Below are 20363 nucleotides of genomic sequence, written 5' to 3'. Positions count from 1 at the left end.
CACTGGGAAGAAATCTGGAGGAATGCCTCTGGAACACTGGGTAAATCCCCTACAGAGAATTTTTGGAAGGAGATAGATAAGTACTGCATAGAACAATTGATTCGTGAGATCGAAGGATCCTCAGAAGTAATTGAGTTCAAATATCTCATTTTACAGACAAGGAGACTAAGAACCAGTAGGTTAACTAATTTGGTAATGATCACATAGCTAACAAATTTCTAAGATAAGATTAGAACTCAGGTTTACTAATTTCAATCCTGTAGTCTTTCTACCACACCTCTTTCTAATCATATTAACAATGAAATGTAAATATAGAGAGCAAGTAAGCTGCCATATCCAATCTGGTTCAGACTCAATCAATCAAAGAGTATTTATTTAGTGCCTACCATATACTACGTATATACTAGGCATCATGCAAATCAGTGCAGATACAAATACAAATAATTAAATAATTTTCCCCCAAAATGAGCTTACTTGCTGATGGGGGTAACAAGTACACAAAAATGTATAAAACACAAACATAAATGACAACAAATCTATAAAAGGTAATCAAATAGAACATAGGTTGACAAGGAAGGCACTAGAAGTTGGTAGGAACCAGGACAAGAGAAAGGTACAAGCATTTATTAACCATCTCCTATGTGTATTTTACATAAGCACTGTACTAAGTAAGCACTTTACAAAAAAAAGTCTCCTTTGATCCTCACAACAACCATGGGATATAGGTTCTACTATTATTCTCATTTTCTGGTTGAAGAAACTGAGGCAGAGAAAGTTCAAGTAACCTGCCCAGAACCACAAAGCTAAGAAGTGTCTGAAGATGGATTTGAACTTGGGTCTTCCTAAATTCAGGTCAGCTCTCTATCTACTGTGCCACCTAACTTCCTCTAAAGATTTTATGCAAGAGGTGATCCCTAAGTTGCACCTTAAAAGAAGTCAGGGGAACTTATAACGTGGCAGTGAGGAGATAATGAATTCCAGGAATGGGGGTAGGCTAGAGCAGTGACAAAGGCAAAGAAGATGGAGTGCTGTTAGTATGGGGTGGATAGGAGACAAGTTTGCCTTATTTGGGTTTAGATGCTCTCACGCTACATTACTCAGTCTTTCTTACTATCACTCAAGCAAATGTTGCATTAAAATGAAGAACGAACCCTGAAATGAAAAGTGGAACTCTAAAGCCTGAGAAAAGCTATTAAAATTAGGATAGGAAATTGACAGTAGAGAAAAAGTATTGCTATAATGCTTGTTGAATAGAATTTTTACCTAGTGTATTTTGTCTCAAGCATATTATATTTTATTTGAACTAGGCAGAGTCTCCATCTACACAGTGAGGAGTCACTATTCTTTTTACAGAAATAAATGGCATATTTATTTGAAAATCCTTTCAAAACTCTGGAGTCAACACTGTATTTTGAAAGAAATGTAAGGACTTGAACACCTTTGACAAATAACAAATACATTTTAAAAAGTAAAATTAAAATGCAGAAAAAGATGCACAAGAGGACATCCATGATAGTTGTATGATATAATCGCTTTATTTGAGAAACCTTGTTAGAGAAACAATACAGCCAAGTCTGAGGATCAGATGATTTCTTCATGGTTACAATGAATTCCACTAGATTTAGCGTTACCTTCTGAACCAACAACTATGCCATTGGTGCATACAGATCAATTAATTGCTAAAGAAAAATCTGAGAAATAACCTTTTTCAAAAGGCTAATGGGTGTGGTAACATGTCACTTTCTAGTCTCTTCCCCTATCTTTAGAAAGGACCTTCCAAAATCTGAGAAATAACCTTTTTCAAATACTAATGGATGTGGTAACATGTCACCTTCTACTCTCTTCCCTGTCTTTAGAAAGGACCTTCCAAATAGAGGATAATTTATCTTAGGACCTTTAAAAATTTTTTTTATAACCTCCCTTGATAAATCATCCCATATTTAACAAAAGTTTTTTTCTTACATTAAAACTGAATGCCTCATTTGATTGACTAAACCATTATATCCACCAAAGAGAATAAATAAAAGAAGAAAATACTTCCTCATCTCCTTTTGCCTACTAATTCTTCATACACAAAGGCCAAAATTAAGCTAATCTATAGTCTACTCTTCTCTAGGATGAATCATTCTAATTTCTTCTTCCTTTCCTTGTAGGCTTTTTAACTCCCATTCTTTAATCATATAAGTGCAATTCATGTGAATTGCCTCCTCATTCCTGATGGCTCTCAAGATGAGGAATCCAGAATGGAATCATTATTCCAGGAAGGCTCTGACTAGTCTTGAGCATAAAGAGACGGATTGGTGGATGGATTGTCTCTTAGAGCTTCAGTAAGTAATCAAAGGTAAAATAATTCCAGGGGTCCCTTCCCAAATATTCTCCAGTTTCAGTAAGGATTAAAGACCTACCTCAAGAACCAACCAGAGCTGGTCACCGTTCTTTTTGCCCTTCTTGAAGTACATCCCATAGAACTTGACTACATTGGGGTGATCAGAAAGGGCTTTCAAGATGTGGTATTCTGCTTCTATTTCTTCATCAATGTCCTAGATGGAAATGATCAGAACAACGTCATAAAAAACAAAGAAATGGGAATACATGAGATTTAAGGTTTGTCCAAGCTAAGTAATAATCAAGTGGAGTTTTTTCCTCTTCAAAGGGGAGGGTCCAGACGTATGATTTTATCAGTGTGAAGAACTCCCCATATAAAAACATCATCCACAAAAGTAGATTTGTAACATTGCTCTAGAAAGGTTTAGTAACATGCTCCGGGGCACACAGATATAGGATTTTAACCCAGGTCTTCTGGACTCCAAGGCCTGCCTTCTGCCCACTAGGTCATGGTGTCTCTATGGTGGATATTAGTGACATGTTATAAAGACTATCAGTGATTATTTTTCATATTTAAAGGAAGATATTGGTGCTTTCCCTTCAGGATAAGAACTTCTCTCTCAAATCATGCTGTTATTTCAACAGACTAGAAAGTAACGGGAAAAGGAGATATTACAAAGGCACAGCCAAGGTTGGAAGGTTAATGGAGAAAGGTCATTAACTGAAGAGACATGATTTAAATAGCAGAACATTAGATTCTTATGTGCCTTTTAGGAACTTTGCTTTGGTTTATCTAAGATAGTATCAATGAAGAGCCAGCTGTTAAGTCAAGAAAACAAGAATATTTAAATGCCTAAGATATGGAAGACATTGTGCTAAGTGCTGGGACACAAAGAAAGACCATAGACAGAACCTGCTCTCAAGAAATTCAGAATCTAATGGGGGAAGCAATAGATAAGCAACTATATACAAACGAGATACAGGCAGGATAAATCAGAGCTAACAGTGGGAGGGTACTAGAATTAAGGGGGATCAGAAGAGTTGAGCATGTTATAAAGTTAATTTTCTAATAAATAATTTATTTGATTAAAGTTACATAGCTCTCCAAAGGTCTGTTTTCACTAAGAGAGAAACAAATGGTTAGTCTGTTCTAAACAATCAAGAGTAAAGGAAGGCTATAGACAAACCTGGAATGACAGGCACATTATTCACAGGAGAATAAGAAAATAAAGAAGGATATTGCCCGTGTAATTAATAATGATAGAACAAGGCAGGCATGTCAAATGTACCCTCAGAAAAGAAAAAAAAATCGCTAGTTCCCTTAGTGATTGAAATTCATTAAAATTACTTTTTCTAAAAATAGTGCAAATATTTCAAAATTTGTGGAAATTCAGAACCTAAAAACCCTAGAAATTATCTAGTCCAACTTCTCCCCACTCCCTCTTTTTTTTACAGAGGAGGAAACTGAGGCTTAAAGAGCTCATGGACTTATCCAAGAGCCCACATACTTTTCCAAGGTAGCACAACTAGTAAGGGGGCACAGTTAGGACCTGGAATCAGGCCTTTAGGGCAGTAGCACTAGCTCCTCTTCCTCTACGTTTTAAAAACATTTCACTGCTTTGAAGTACCTCTAAAGTTCAAAATACCTTCAGTTTGTTACTAATAATAGATTAGTATTAAAAGGAAGTAGAAAATGATATTGCATAGAAGAAAAAGCATTAAAGAAAATAATTATGAGAGTTTCAGGACATCTATCAATTTAGATAACTTGATAGGTAATGATGAGTGGTTATGACAGTGGGAAAATATATATTGCATGTATATGCATGTAAAGGTACACATAATATAACATATAATATATATATGGTAAATGTCAATATATTACATACAATAAATTATACATAATAAATTGTTATATGGTAAATAATTACGTAACATATATTATATATTATATAATATTATATATGTGTGCCTCAAACCAAAGAACTATTTGTGCTAGCTGGAGCTTTGACATGCTGACACATATGGAGAGAACAAATACATAATACTGATCTATGTAGACTTCAGGAATAATTTAGCTCAAGACACAGCTGCTCCTCACTATCCAAAGCATATTCAATAATTCTCATAAACACAGAGACAGTCTGTTTATCACTGATCATTGAATTGTCCAGCTGGAAAGAACCTCAAAGAATCCTCCAGTTCAGTCTCCACCATTTTATAAGAAAAACCTGAAGGTCACAGAGGTTTAGGTGACTTGTTTAAGGGGACACAACTGGCTATTACCATAACCAGGACAAAAAACCAGGTGTCTTTGATACCTGGGTTAAATCCCCTCTCCACCATGCCAACCTTCTCCTTGTTACTTTGTGAGAAAATATGCATTCAGGAACAGTAACAGAAAGTGAAAATCCTTTTTCAGAAATCAAAACCAGTCACTCTTTATGAGATACTTGAAGGCATTTAAAATAATTTCCTTATGATTCTAATCTTTTGGTTATAAATCTTTTTTTATTTGAAAAGTGACATGATGAATGTAGGGAATCAGTCTTAAATACATAAGTATTAGTAAGAGAATAAAGGCAGGCAATGGATCACATTTAATAGCACATTCATGAAATTAATATACTTGTTTGAAATAGAATGAAACCTAATATGGTTTTCTTCTGCTTTTCTGCTCCAACTTTTATCCACAAAATGTCCATCCTTCTTCACTCAGAAGGAACAAAGGTATGGCAGATACAGGCTTTGAGAGTGCATGTGGATAGACATATGTACTCACTCCATTGCCTCTACCAGCCCTTGTCCTATTGGCATGGGTAAAGAATATGAGGTAACTGAAGACAGAATGGTGGCTATGTTCTCACCTCCCTTTACCACATCTGAACCGGTAATAAGCTTACACAGTAGAGCAATAGAAAGATAAACGTATGTCAAATGCATGTTGAACTCATTAACATAGGATGGGGTGGAAGAATTATAGGGATCACATTTATTCTGCAAGTTATCAGGATCAACAATTCCTTGAATGAATTTTCCTTTTTCCATTGCTTCAAGGAAAAAGAAAAAGGCAGAAGTGAAACCCTAACACCTCTATTGAAGGATGCAAATATGTGATCTCCAAAAGAATAAACTATGCAACTTTGGGGAAGCTTTTCTGCTAGGGTTGGACAGCATCTTATGTTTGAGTGATGATGAGGAACAACAGGTACCATTAAGATGGGAGCTAGAAAATACTACAAGAGATTATGAACTCCAGAATAAGAAACTGAAGACTTTAGGGCTTTAATGAGTTCTTCATTACAGCTGCTAATTGAAGACAGTTGCAGAAGAGAAATGCAGACTTGAGAAGCAAACAGCTGATTAAGAAGAAGCTAAATGAGAATAAAATTTGAGTTTTTGGAGAATAGTTCAAGACACATGAACAAGGGGTCTATGGTCAGAGACAGAGTCCATCTAATCCAACAAGGGTCAGTCATAAAAATATTTGAGAGATTACAAGGCAGAATGGATAGAAGTCTGATTTTAGAATCTGGGTTTAAATTCTAGATATGCTACATACTAGCTGTTTGACCACAAGTAAATTTTTTAAACTCTTCAGTGGCAATACAACTTTTTAAGCCTCTTGAATTACAAACAACTGAACTACATCAAGAGTTTGCACACCAAGAGGCCCCTACGTGGTTGAAATCATATATCCTCACAAAGTCAATCTCTTTATATATACTACATACACCATACACATACATGTATATGTGTAAATTCATGTTATATGTACAAATAGGCAAATATACATATGTATAAATGCACATGCATATATGTGTATATATACATGCACACATATGTACATACACACACATACATATATATACATACATATACATATATACATACACACACACACACCCAATCACTTGTGGGTTATGATTACAGCTCCTTGCTCTGATGACCAACTAGTCAGCACAAATTATTTAGATTAGATTTTGAAAGTACTACTTTCCCATTTTGTAAAAAAAATTAAGCCAACTACACTGACCTGCAAATGAACTCCCCTTTCCTAGATGCCATTTATGACAAGGCAGATTTCAAACTTTCTACTATGGTCCAGGGATGCTTCTGCTGAAATCCAATGGCATGGAAGCTGCTTTGGATAACAAGGCCTCTCAGGGGCGCTTCTTGACCTGAGAATCTGGGTATCTGATTTTACAGAGCCTTTGACTAGAGCTCTGATCCTACTGATATGCCCTTCAATGCAATGCACTATAAACAAGGCAACTCTTCTGAGGGCCTTTTTCATCTTTGTCCTTCTTTAAAACTGTAATTTGTTCCAGAATGCAACTGATTGGCCAAGCAAGATAAGACAACCAGAGAATGCATTAATTCAATATAATAACAAAGAAAGTTAATTATAAAAAGATGTGACTCACATGGACGGGGTCCAGGATTTTCACTGCTGCTTTTTGGCCATTTTTCTTGTTCAACACTTTGAAAACTTTCCCGTAAGTTCCCTTGCCAATTGTTTCGATGATTTCCCATGTATCTGAAGGATCAGGAAAGCTATCAAATGTGATAGTTTTTCCAGTTACTGGAAGCATCTTAAAGGTTTATATTTCTAAAAAAGGAAAAGACAGAGAAAGAAGTTCAACATTTCAGTGATATAAGCAAATATACATAATATGTGTTGCAATATTAAATAACACACATAACAGTAATTCACATCTGAGGCACCCACATCATACAGTGGATAGAGAGCTGGCCCTGGAGTTAGGAAGACCTGAGTTCAGTTCCAACCTAAGACACTTATTAGCTGTAAGACTCTAGGCAAATCACTTATCTTCTGTCTGTCTGAGTTTCCTCATCTGTAAAATGGGGATAGTAATAAAACCTATATCTCATGGTTATTGTGAGGATAAAGTGAGAACATTTGTAAAACTCTTTGCAAACCTTATAGTACTATACAAAAGTTAGCTATTATTCTTATTGTTAATTTTCATCATTACATGACAAGTGTCCCAAACTATTTTTGGTGTGGTGGGTCCCTTCGGAAGACAAGTGAAATCTATGTGTCTTTTCTCAAAATAATGTTTTTAAATGGATAAAGTAAAATACATATAATTATAAAGGACAGAAGTTATATGATAATCTTTTTCATCCAAGTCCAAAACCCTGTGAAATCTATATGTAGATTCCTTCGCTATCCATTGACTCCAAGTAATATTATGGTTTTATATACGGTTTTAAGTGTTTCAAAAAATTTTCCTTGCAAAAACCCTGTGAGGTAGGTAGTATAAGTATTATTATTATTTCTATTTTACAGATGAGGAAACTGATCCTCTGAAAGGTGAAGCAGCTTGCCTGCAGTTAAACATCCAGTTAAAAGGCAAAAACATGGTCCCTGCTATCAAGGGGGTCACAATCTAATGAGAGAGATGACACAAATAAATACAGGGCTTTCAAAGCTTCGCTAACTCAAAAGTGGACCAAGACCTCTGGACATCTTGCATGTACATACTAGGTATGTATACAGCACAAGCAGACACATATATGTGTGTAAATATGTATATATATGTATGTGTGTGTGCGTGTATACGCACTTACACACAGTATAATCAGAAGGCAATCTCAGAGAGACTTGAAAATCTAAAATAGGACTGGGGAAGATCCCAACATCAGGGAAAATGGAAAGCAGTTTTTTATGCCTCATTTGAAACTATAAATCAGAATAAATGAAACAATTTTTTCCCTGATCTTTTGCATGTAGCTATGTATCCATCCAGTAAAATGACAAGGAATGATCGTGCCCTGAATTACAACAGAATAAAGTGACTTCAAAACAGCTCTGGGAATACAGATTCTTTTAAAAATTCTTAACTTTGGATATAAAATGGAGAACCATTTAATGATAGGTAAGAAGCAATTTACAATAATCATGTTCTTTAGCAATTTTATAATCAGGCACAGGAACAATTACTTCTTAAATCTACATGAAGTGTGCACATAAACCTTTGCTTCATCCATTCTATGTAAATGTTGTAAAAAAAATGATGAAATTAAGTCTCAGTAAGTAGACTGACGCCAGATTTTAATCATGGATAAATTTCATTGCAGATTCAGAAAATATTAATGAACATAATTACAAATTTGAATGACAGAGTGGATAGAACACTGGCCTTGCATCCTGTAAGACCCAAATTCTAGTCCTGCTATGATCCATCTCAGTTCTGGGACCCTGGGCAAGTAATAATTGCTCACTACTCTAAGCAACTCTACAAAGATGTGAAGTTTCAGAGAAGGTGACCAATTACATTGGTAAAGGAGATTTCCCTTATCCAGGAGTTCCCTATATCAGTAACATCCTAGCCAACTCCCTATGCCCTAGCCTTATTAGGACTGCAATTTGAGTCTTTGAATTTGGTCAGTAAACATTTACTAATAGCCTACTATATACCAGGCACTGTGCTATGCTAATTTATGATAATACCATTTAGCCTAATATACAATTCTCTCTCAAGACTCCAAGATCAGATCCATATATCTAGAAGCCCATATTCATATTGTGAAATAATCATAGAATGAACAAAGGAACACCTAGTTCAAGGTTGGGGAACCTAGAACCTCGAGGTCATGTATGACCTTCTACGTCTTCAGGTGGGACCTTTTGACTGAGTCCAAGTTTTACAGAGCAAATCCTTTTATTAAGGGGATTTATTCTGTGAAGTTTGGATTCAATCAAAGGGACACACTTGAGGATCTAGAGGGCCACATGTGACCTCGAGGCTGCAGGTTCCCCACCCCTGACTTAATTTATCTTTCTCCATGATTTTTTTAATAGAAGAAATTAAGGCTCAGAGAAGTTAGCTGGGGGACTATAAGAGAGAAACATAGTACACTGGAGGGCTGCTAGCACAGGTTCACTCTTGATTTGGTCAGACAGGAAAGACACTAAGAAGAGGTTAATAATCTCACTTTATCCTATTCTAGTTTTCTAGAAGAAGTTGATGATAATGAGAACACAAACTCCTAGAGCATTCCCTAATCACACTTCTCACAGGGGCCAATGGGAAGGGGGGTGCATCTAACCCCATGTCTCAGTGGGGTCCAAGCCTTGATGGGGGCCCATCAAGGCATTCACAGCATTGCTGCATTCAACCCTAAGGGTTCCCTGTTCACCGACCACTGACTGCCTGCTTTATAGAACAACAGACAAAGAAGACATTTCCAGTAATCACCTCACAAGTTGACATCACCTCATCCCCGTATCTCACTGCGCAACCACAGCGGATGTTTATGTTATTTATCATTACATAATGCTCAAGCGTGGTGATGTTTGGAACTATAACTGGGAATGCATATCTAATACCTGGGAACAGGAGATTGTTATGGCTATGGATCCTGGGAAACGGAACTCTAAGAAATAATAACGAAAATCCACTTCACACACACTAAAATCCACCTTCCTTATACTAAACTTCACCTTATATACAAGGACATTCTGGAAAGATGGAGTAGATCAGAAATTTACAGGCTCTCCCGATTTTCTCCACAGTTAGAAAATTGCCATGAAATGAATGTAGAGCAGTAAAAATAAAGCAGGGAAAGCAGTTGTCCTCCCTAAGATAACCTGAGAAGATCTCAGAAAAGACATGGAATCCTGGGACTGAGGTTTGGCCTGAGGGATGTGTAGACACCTCTAGGTGAACACTACTGGATCAACAAAGAGCAAGCCCTGGGCCAGCTGTATCAGGAAGTAGATTAGGCCTCTAGAAATTTCACCTCAATTTCCACCTCACTTACAGACTCAAGAAATTTCATCTCAAGGAACTTTAACTTCACAACCTCATGAACTTTCACCTTGTAAACTTTTACCTCAAAAACTTTCATCTAAGGAACAGCAGACTGCTGAGTGGAGGAAGACTGAAGGATAATTTTCCCTTCTTCTTCTCCCCTCTTTCCCCCTGTGCTGTTTCCAGAAACCAGACCTAGTGGTGCTGACCAGAAGGGATCCAGGGCTGTGGTTGTGGGTGAGGAGGGGCCACCTCACACCCTGTGAGGGCCCTGCTACAGGGAGCAAGGGCATTTTTGTGACAAAGTGGTTGGGGGACTAACTGTGTGGTTTATGGAAGGAGAAGAGTCCCTGAGGTTGAGACCCAAGACAGAATATTTGCTTACTGCCATGGAATTCCAGCCCCTGGCAGGAAGACCAGAATTTGAGTTTCCCAGACCAGTGGTCTTTCTTTCATTGCACTACATTGCCTCTGACTTCTTTTTAGAAAGAAATGAACTGTCACATTCACTACAATTCATGACTTACAATAATAAGAAATATACACTATGTGATATTGACTCTATAAGTCACATACTTAATTTTAAGGTGTTTAATTTTTAGAACTTCCATACACAAAACAGAAAAATATTTTACATACAAAAATAGCCTACAACTAGGTGTAATTTAGAACGAAGGGAAGAATTTAATATTTATTAGAAAGGTTGAGTTTACTTTGCACATTAGCTGTGCTCCTGAAAAATTATTGGTAAGGTAACCTAAAAATTGTATTTTCTTCCATTTGATTTCTATAAAAATTTTGTTGAACTTCACTGCCCTATTTTCCTCACACCGGGCTCCCCCTTACATTAATATTATTGTAAGGCTAATAAGAAAAAAAAATAGTTCTCACTTCTAACATTCATTTTGAGGGTCATTCTACCATTGTCAGTACATGTCAATACTTTCTAAATACATGCAAGAAATTAATAAAATGAGAAAAAATATAAATGCTCTTAAAGGTGCATTTAGAAGTTGTTGTTCAATTGGTCACTCATGTTTGACTCTTTGTGACCCTGTGGATTATAGCACGCAAACACTGTTTATGGGTTTTCCTTGGCAAAGATAATGGAATGGCTTGCTATTTCGTTCTCTAATGGATTGAGGCAAAGAGAGATTAAGTGACTTGCCCAGGGTCACACATCTAGTGTCTGAAGCCAGATCTGAACATGGGTCTTCCTGACCCCAGGTCCAGTGCTCTATCCACTGAGTCACTTACATATTTAATTTACATTTCACTGGGATTCCTCATGGACTCCATGGAGTCAGGATAATACTAGTGGATGGTAATCACAGAACTTCTCAGATGGAAGAGTCAAATGCAGTCATTTTATTTCCAGGTAGCTCCACCAAAAAAATACCGGAGTAGATCTTGTGTTCATAGCTGTTACTGTCCCTTTAAATAGTCTCCCAGATACAAGTGAACCATAACAGGTTCTAATAATTAAATAGTAACTGAAAGGTTCTAACAGACACCTTTTTTTGTTAATTACATCTTTACCAAGGTTTGGGAGGTGATGTGTCATTTTAATAGACACTCAAAACACTAAACATTAAACTGTTAGATATTTAAATAGGAATTTGTATTACAGCATCATGTTCAAAACCAGGTTTACTTTAGGTCTATTTTTAAGAGTCTTCCAAAAGCCAGATATACAATGGTTCTCACTTAAAGTCAGTTCACAATTGTTTAAAATAGATAATAAATCATCTCTATGGAACCCTGGGATGTAGCCAAAGATCACGAAATAAACCTAAACGTCTTCTAAGTAGTCAAAAAAATGTCACCAGCTCCATGCGATAAAGCTCATGAATTATATAGTTAAGAGAGTTGCTCAGATCCTCATGCTACATGTTTGCTCTTACTGCATACACAGTCCTAAGAAGGCTGGCTATCTGGTTTCCAAGGCCACTGAAATAGGAGTTAAACTCCAGTGGTCCTCTGTTGGCCCTGGTATCAAACATAAACTACTCTTTGGCTTTAAAATATTTCAGTAGCTGGTGCCAGCCTCCTCATAAATCATTCCTCTTTCTGAACTCTAAAATCCGGCCAAACTGGCCTTCTTTCTGTTACAAATTGACCCATTGCCCATCTCTGTGTCTAGTCATCCCATATACACTTATTCTCACCTATGGCTCAAAAAAATCCCTTTTCGTTCTTTCAAGACGTATTTTAAGAAACACCTTCTATATGAAACCTTTCCCAATTCCTTTAAATGTTGGTGCTGTCCCACCCTAATTACCCTTTATTTTGTTTATAGTTGTTCCGCATATAAATATAGATACATGGTATCTCCCCTCAATGTAACATAGAGATTGCTTTTTTGTTTTTGTTTCACCAGCACCTTGAGTAGTGGCAACTTGGACCATAGAATTAGCAGTCATTGAAATTATGGTCCAGACCAACAGGAACAAATTTAGAACAGAAGAATCAAAGGATTATTGGTCAATATCTGCTAACTTGTAAAGGTCTGACATTAAAGTATAGGAACCTTTCGAAAGCTAGGACTGAAAACCCTTTAATTCTTAAGCTTTACTTTTATGTTCTCATATAGTTTACAAGAATCCTGGTAGACCTTAGGTGAGAAAGGAGAAATAACTTGAAATACCTGTAAGAGCTGTGACTAGAGCTAATCTCCACTACCTCTAAGGTGACACATTGTTTAGATACCCATGAACCTCAGAGGCAAATGGCAAATTACTGGATCAGTTTGGGGACAATAGTTGTGAACCTTGTGTCCACCTCAGGTAAAGACCAGGGCAGTGGGGATAGAGGGACTTTCCAGACACTACCCCAAGAGCACTGAGTAAATAAACTATGAAGAATGAAGGAAGGAAAGATGCCAGTAGGTATCTTTCTTAGGTTTAACCAGAAATTTACTACATGAGGATGGAAAGCAGGCTAGGAATTGTCTGTCATTTGTTTAAAATACATCTAGTTCTTCTTGGGGCATGGAATAAGAGGAATGCCTTCTGGAAAATGACCTTTGTCACTCTTGAAAAATAGCATAGTACTGAGGACCTGAATTTAAATCCTGACTGTGCTACTTTCTGCATCACTTTGGATGAAACACTTCAGTTCAGCCTCAGTCTCCTCATCTCTAAATTGAAGACATTAGATGACCTAAAAGGTCACTTCCAGCTTTAATTAAATGTTTTTTTAAATCTATGAGAAGGGGTTGAAGTTTTATGCTTCATCGTTAAGTCAGTTTATGTCTGTTTGGGTACATAAGTCATCTTAAGAGACAGGTATGAGTGAGTTTGTTAAAATGTATCTTCATGGGTCATTTACAAATTATTTTTGTTTAGAAAGAATTCTTTAGAAAACTGCTAAGTTCAACCAGACCTGACAGGAATTGTATTTGAGAAATTCCACAATGCTTTCAGTGATCCTGAGCTGCTCCCTAGCATGTGCACATGTGTGCATACGTGTGCACACACACAAACACATACACACCAAAAAGCCTGTGGTTCAATAAAAAAATTGCCCCTACTTATATAATCACCTCTGCTGGATCCTCCTCCCACACACTACATGTTGGTGACCTCCAACATGCTCTTCTGGTCCCCCCTTTCTCCTCTTTTACACTCTTTCCCTTGGTGCTCTTATCAGCTCTGATGGTTTCCATTAAATCTGTGCTGATTTCTTACATCTCCTGATTTCCAGCTCCACATCAGAAGCCTCCTAACTGGTATATCAGTAAGAGCCCCATCATACACAGGGGACACCTGCTATCACAGGTTCTCAGATCTGCATTTACATAAGAAAAGGCAACTTTTGAGGGGTCAACAATCACTTTAATTACATTCAACACACAGGGACCAACAGACAGGCTACCAACTGTCTGACCATTGCATACATACATAGTTATCAGAATGGGAAGCACCAACATCTGGGTTTTCAAAGCCAGGGGGCTGCCTAGCAACTTCTCAGAGTCTCATCAAACTTTCTTCCAAACTAAACTCCAAAGCAAAACCTCCCCTCAAAGTATACGTACTCTTTTCAGAGCCAGGGGGCATGACTCCTCGTGACCCAGTGCCTCATTAGCAATCAGCAAAAGGCATGAGTCTTCATAGGAAACAAACCTCCCCTAATCAACCCTCCCTCAATAGTCTCACCTGGAGATTTTTAACTCCCATTACAACTGGATATCTCTACTTGAATGTCACATAAACATTTGAACTTAACATGTTCAAAACAGAGCTCTGTTTCCATTATTTTTTTCTCTGAATTGTCTTAACATGCCCAAACATTTGCGAGTTTTGTTGATTCTGCCCCTAAAAGAACTCAAATCTATCATCTCTCCTTTCACATAACCCTTCCTCTAGTTCATACCCACTCACCTGGACCTTTGAAGTAGGTTTCTAATTGGTCTCTCTCCTCTCCATACAGCTACCAAATTGGTGTTCCTAAAACACAAAATTTAACCATGTCACTTTTTTTACTCAAAAATGTTCAGAGTGAGCTCCCTATTGCCTCAACGATAAAATTATAAAGTCCTTGGCCTGGTATTTAAAGCTCTCCATGACTGGTTCACACCCACCTTTCCAGTTTTATTCCACATTATTCTCTTTCACACGCTCTCTGTTTCAGTCAAATTGGCCTTCTATCTAGTTCCTAGTATGTGACATTGTATCTTTTAATTCTGTGACTTTGTACAGGAAGACCCCCCAAGTTTGAGATGTGCTCCCCGCCTCACTTTTGCCTCTGAGTTGCCGTTAAGATTTAGCCACGCTGCTCCTTCTAACACAACATTCCTTTCTTCAAAGTTGTTAACACTTTCTCCCTGTAGAAGTTACTTGGTATTATTTCATATGGACTTTTTATTTACATAGATTAATCATGTTTCCCATCAGTAGAACATCAGCTCTTTGAGGGAAGGGCCTGCTTCTGTGTTTGTTTGGGTTCATTCAGCATCTACCTTAGTATCTTGTATACGATGAGGGTTTAAACACTAGCACTGGAATTTAAGAATATCTCAAAGGATGAAGCAAATCACTCAACTGACATGTCTCCTTTTTCTATTAGTAAGCTTATATACTTGGGAATTCTGGGACACAGCCAACTCTGAAAAATCAATGTTATGTGTGATCCAAATGGTGAAAGAGAGATGCCTAGTGGGGGCTCTCCAAGGCACAAATTTTGGGGTCACAGCAACTCAGAAAGGCAGAGGTGAAGAAGGGTTATGATCTGCTAAGGGGAGGGAGTCCCCACTCATCCACTCCAATGAAATCATGTATTCCTTAAGTATGAGTGTCTGCAAAACATTATGCCAGGCATTTATCTGGGAAGTTGGTATTTCCTCCACTCCTCTTAGAAACTCACTGCTGTTCTGTTGCTTTATCAAAGGAGGAAAGCACCTGTGAAATTAAACAACATTGAGGTGTGGACTTCATTTGTTTCCTCTTTAGGAATGTTTCTTAGTTCCTTTCCACCCCTAAATCTAAGGTCCTATAAATTGAATTTTAAAAGCAACCAGTACAGGAGATAGTTCATAATACAAAAGGGGAAAGGGGAGGGAATCACTAGTAATGCAATTCTGGGCATCAATGGGAAAAATTTTAAGGATGGGGAAGGGCTTTTTAGCACTTCTCAAATCATCTAGCAGCAACAAGATACGACCCTAAGAAAGAACATTTGACCAGGAGTCAGAAGAGACCATGTTGAAACTGTGCCTCTGACACTTGTCAGTTATGTGACCCTCCTGGGTCAATTCATTACATCTCTGATTCTCAGTCACCTTATCTCTAAAATGGGGATAAATTACAAAGTCACAGAGTTTAAAAGCTGGTATCTCAGCAGTCACCTAATCCAACCCATACACGAAAGAATCCTGACTGTAACATATTCAATATGTAGATATCCTATCTCTGGCTAAAAAAAATGATAAAGAGAAGCCTATTCCATGTTGGTTAAGTGACTTGCCCAAGGTCATACAGTTTGTGTCATATGTCTGAGGTTGGATTTGAACTCAGGTGCTCCTGACTCCAGGGTCAGTGCTCTATTCACTGTGTCACCTAGATGTCCCTATTCTCAGACATATTAAATTAGAATGACACTTTCAACATCTACTTCAAAGGGTTGTTGTGAGATTCAAATAAGATTTTATATATATATGCAAATATATACACATATACACATGTATATGCAGTGATTTATAAACTTTACAGATATTTCAACGTGTAGGTATATATATAATATATGTATACACTCACACATCTCTATGTACATATGTATATATATGTATACATCTGTAGTGATTTATAAACTTTAAAATATATGTCACTGTTGGCTTTTATTGTTTTCGTTGTAAGATGCTTTCCTTTACTTCTTTGCAATTGATGTTTACCTTCTCAGTAACCCTAGAAAATTCTTTCTCTTTTCTACACTGTTTCACTTGGTGACTCCTGTAAGTTCGGTTATCATCTCTGTGCAGATGAATCTTAGATAATATATCTAGCCTTAGTTTCTCTTCTGGGCTCCTGTTCCACATCACCAACTGTCTGCAAAAGATTTCAAATTGCATATTCTATAGATATCTTAAATGTAACATGTCCAAATAGAATTCATCATCTTTTCTTCAAAATACAACCCTCTTCAGAACTTTCCTATTACTATTGCTGGTGCAGTGACAGTCACCCAAGTTTTCACCTTGAGAGTTTGTAAACTTCTTGTCATCCATGACTCCTTATTCTCACTCATCTGATGGATCCAATCAAGTTGCCAAGTCTTGCAGGTTCTACCTCCACAATAGTTCTCCCATATTCCCCTTCTCTCTGCTCACATAGCCACTACCCCATATCAGGCCCTCATCCTGTTTCACCTGGCCATTGTCATAGCCTCCCATTTGGTCTCCTCATCTCAAGATTGCACTCACTCTAATCTGCCTTCTACGCAGTGGCCAAAGTTATTTTGCTGAAGTATAGGTATGACTGTACCATACATACTCAATGAATTCGAGTGGCTCCCTATCACCCCTAACCACATATAAACTCTTCTGTTTGCTTTTTAAAGTTCTTCACCATTTGGCCCCTTAATTTTCCAGTCTTTTTGTATATTACCCCTCTCCATGCATTCTATGGTTTAACTGCATTGGATAATTTGCTATCCTTCCTACATGACACTCCATCTTCTACCTCCAAGTCTTTGTATTGACTGTCTCCCAAGTCTGGGATAGTTTTCCTCCTCATCTCATACCTCTTAGGATCCATGGATATAATTCATGGAATCCACAGAATTCATGGCTCAGTTCAAATGTCACATTCTACACAAGGCTTTTCCTGGTTCTCTCAGTTGTTAGTACCTTCCCCTCAGAGGTTAATTTATATTACTTTTGTATGTCTCTTGTATATATCTACATATAAAAATATGTGTCTAGATATGATGTACACATATATGCAACACATACATATACATGCTACATATAGAGGCATATATATATATATATATATAGTCTGTGTATATAAAAGCTTGTTCTTTGATTTATTTTTACATTTTGATCATTTATATTTTGATTTATAGCTACTTGACTATGTGCAATTTGAGGGAAAATATGATATCTTAGTTTTCTGTATCTCTCACAGATACCAGAACAGTGCCTTTTACAAGATGTACACTCAATAAATTTTGCTGATCATTCAAAAAAAAAGGATAAATCTCTTTTATGTGCTTCCTGTTACAATAAAAATTTACATAAACTGAAGCACAAAGTTCCAAAAATGGTTTATTTATTAGTAAATCATGAATTTACCAAAAAAATAAGATATCAATTTCCCCTGCAAAGCAAAGACCCCAAGGTGGGGAATGACTATTCTTTTTAGTAAGTGCAGAGCAAAGAACAGGACTTCATGGGAGGGAACAAGTTACTATTGCTTAGAAATTAGGATTGAGGGGTCAGCAAAACACCCCTCCTTTCCTCTTGTGACTAAGAAATTTTTATTGTTTGAGTCTACCTGCAAGGTTAGAAACAGTGGATGAGACTTCTTTGGATAACAAACCAGAGACATCCTTCAAGGGAAACAGATTTTCTTGACAGTGATAAACAAAAGAACTGGCTTTCTAAACTTTACTCATTACATGATAGCTGAATTTCTGAACTAAGTTCACAGACAAAGAATCATGACTTAAGCAGTAAAAGGGCAAAATCAATTAGCTGTAAATAGGATCAATTTCTTAGAAGATACAATAAATCTGAGTATTTCACTACGCCACAATGATACACTAAAAATACAACTCTGCATTTGTCTTGTACTTCTAGCTTGGTGACTGACAAAGGTCATTGGGAGGATTTTTCCATGTATCACTTGTAGGACTGTGTTTTTCCTCTACCTCCCCCTACTGAACAGATAAGAAAAAACAATGTCTCTATGATTAGAAGTAGTACTGTAGACCTCAACTTCTCAACCTGGGTTAACCTAGGGAAAGGATATCTCTATCTATCAATCTTAGATAGATATAGATATACATATATGTATATGTATATATACACATATATATCTACCTCTATATTTATCTATGTATACACACTAATGAATATATATACATATACACATATGTATGTGTATGTGTATTATATCTATATCTATCTATCCATCTATGTTCTAACTTGCTGTAGGTAACTGGAGTACCTTCAAGAACTTTGTTTCTAAGAATCTAGAACATTTTTGTAGTACATAGAGTCATTTTTCCCATTAAAAATAAAGCTATTTACTGGAACTGTCCAATCACCAAAGTTCCATATTGGCAAAGTAAGTTTTCCATAAGCCACCACATCCTCAGTAAGAGATGGAATCTCATTTTCTATTTCAACATCATACTATAGAGTTTTGAATAATTTATTAGTAAAATTGAGCCTTTCTAGTTAGCAAACTCACTTATAATATTTTAAAATCTGGTTCCACCATGAAAGGTATGTCTGGTCTTTACCTGGCTTAGGAGCTGTTTCTTTTTAAACATAGAAATGCGGCTTGAAAGTTAGCAGGAACTTTGATATCTTTTAGTCCAATTTCCTTATTTTAGGAAGATGTTCAGAGAGGTATAGTGACCTGTCCAGGGTCACACAGGTTGCAGAGCAATGACTCATACTCAGGTCCTCTGATACTGAATACAGCACTCTTTTGTCGATTAACTTCATTTTAACTAAGTTAGACATTCTTAGATGGAAGTAATTTTCCCTTCAGATTGTTTTTCCATATTCCACAATAACCATAAAAGTACAAGATTCACAAATTTCTTATACTAGTCTGTAAGTACCCTAACAAGTAAAATTATTATTAAAACTCAGGCTGTTTATTATTAAATGGGACAATTAAAAAAATTGTCTTGTTCTTTGAACATATGAGGATAAATTTTAACTAACTGCCCCTTCAATGAGACAGAGACAATGTTATTTTAGGCAATCCTGTTTCATAGTAAAAACTAAAATGACAGCAAATTCAAGCAAAAACTTGAAAGTCTGAAGTAGAAGGGGTACAAAATACTTTCTTGAATTTTCCAGAAAATTTCTGCACTTGAACATCTGGAGAGTAACTGAAAAAACCCTGAAGATAAATGCCCATGGAAGGAAAACACTACCCCTTTTCCTATGTTTATTCTCCTGAACCTTCACATATTTAATACCAAACAACCTATCTGAATTTATGTATTTTCCAAAGACACTATTAAAACAATAATGTTCCTCTGTAGAGTAATGTGTCTGGACCACAGCAGGGGAAGGAAGATGCTGGAAGAACTAGAGGTGAAGGAGAGAACAGAAACATTCCTTAGGCATAATTGCTTCATAAATGAATATAAGCACATTTGCTTCCCATATGACACAAACATCTATCACGTTAATTGTTAACCTTTTCAAAATATAGCCAGAGAACATAATTTTCAGTAAAAATTCAATAGCTAGAGATTGCTGCCTAAAGTAGGAGGTGACCTTACTGAACATTGCAATACTGATGCTATCCTTATAACTTTCTTAGATTTTGCCACAAAAAGACTATTTTTTTCACTAAATATTCTTTGTAAGGATATTTTCCCCTTTACCTTTCTCTCCAACCCTCTCTTTAATGAATTTAAATTCTAAGAAATTGAGGTTAGACAAAGAATTCCACAATCCAATGAAAATTATAAACCTAGAATGCCATTTAAAGTGTTTGTGGGACCAACCTACTTCCTTGATTTTTATGAAAAAGAGTAGTAGTCAGTGCGAGTTTTGCTTTCAGGTGG

At 36.7% G+C, this 20363-nt stretch overlaps 1 protein-coding gene across 1 annotated transcript in view; it reads right to left on the bottom strand.

Annotated features, from left to right (window-relative positions):
* MYO3A (myosin IIIA) overlaps positions 1-14154 on the bottom strand; it is a 247917-nt gene extending 233763 nt beyond the window's left edge. The window contains exons 1-3 of the mRNA XM_072651758.1: positions 14012-14154; positions 6753-6937; positions 2406-2540 (exon numbers count right to left, since the gene is read on the bottom strand). Of these exons, the coding sequence (XP_072507859.1) occupies positions 2406-2540; positions 6753-6920 (303 nt within the window). The 5' untranslated portion in view covers positions 6921-6937; positions 14012-14154. The remainder of the gene's footprint in view (positions 1-2405; positions 2541-6752; positions 6938-14011) is intronic.
* Positions 14155-20363: the final 6209 nt, after the last annotated feature.

This window comes from Notamacropus eugenii, chromosome 3 (assembly GCF_028372415.1).
Source record: "Notamacropus eugenii isolate mMacEug1 chromosome 3, mMacEug1.pri_v2, whole genome shotgun sequence".
Taxonomy (NCBI): Eukaryota; Metazoa; Chordata; class Mammalia; order Diprotodontia; family Macropodidae; genus Notamacropus; species Notamacropus eugenii.
The sequence above is the reverse complement of the archived record's forward strand: the minus strand, read 5'-3'. Positions and strand labels throughout refer to the sequence as shown.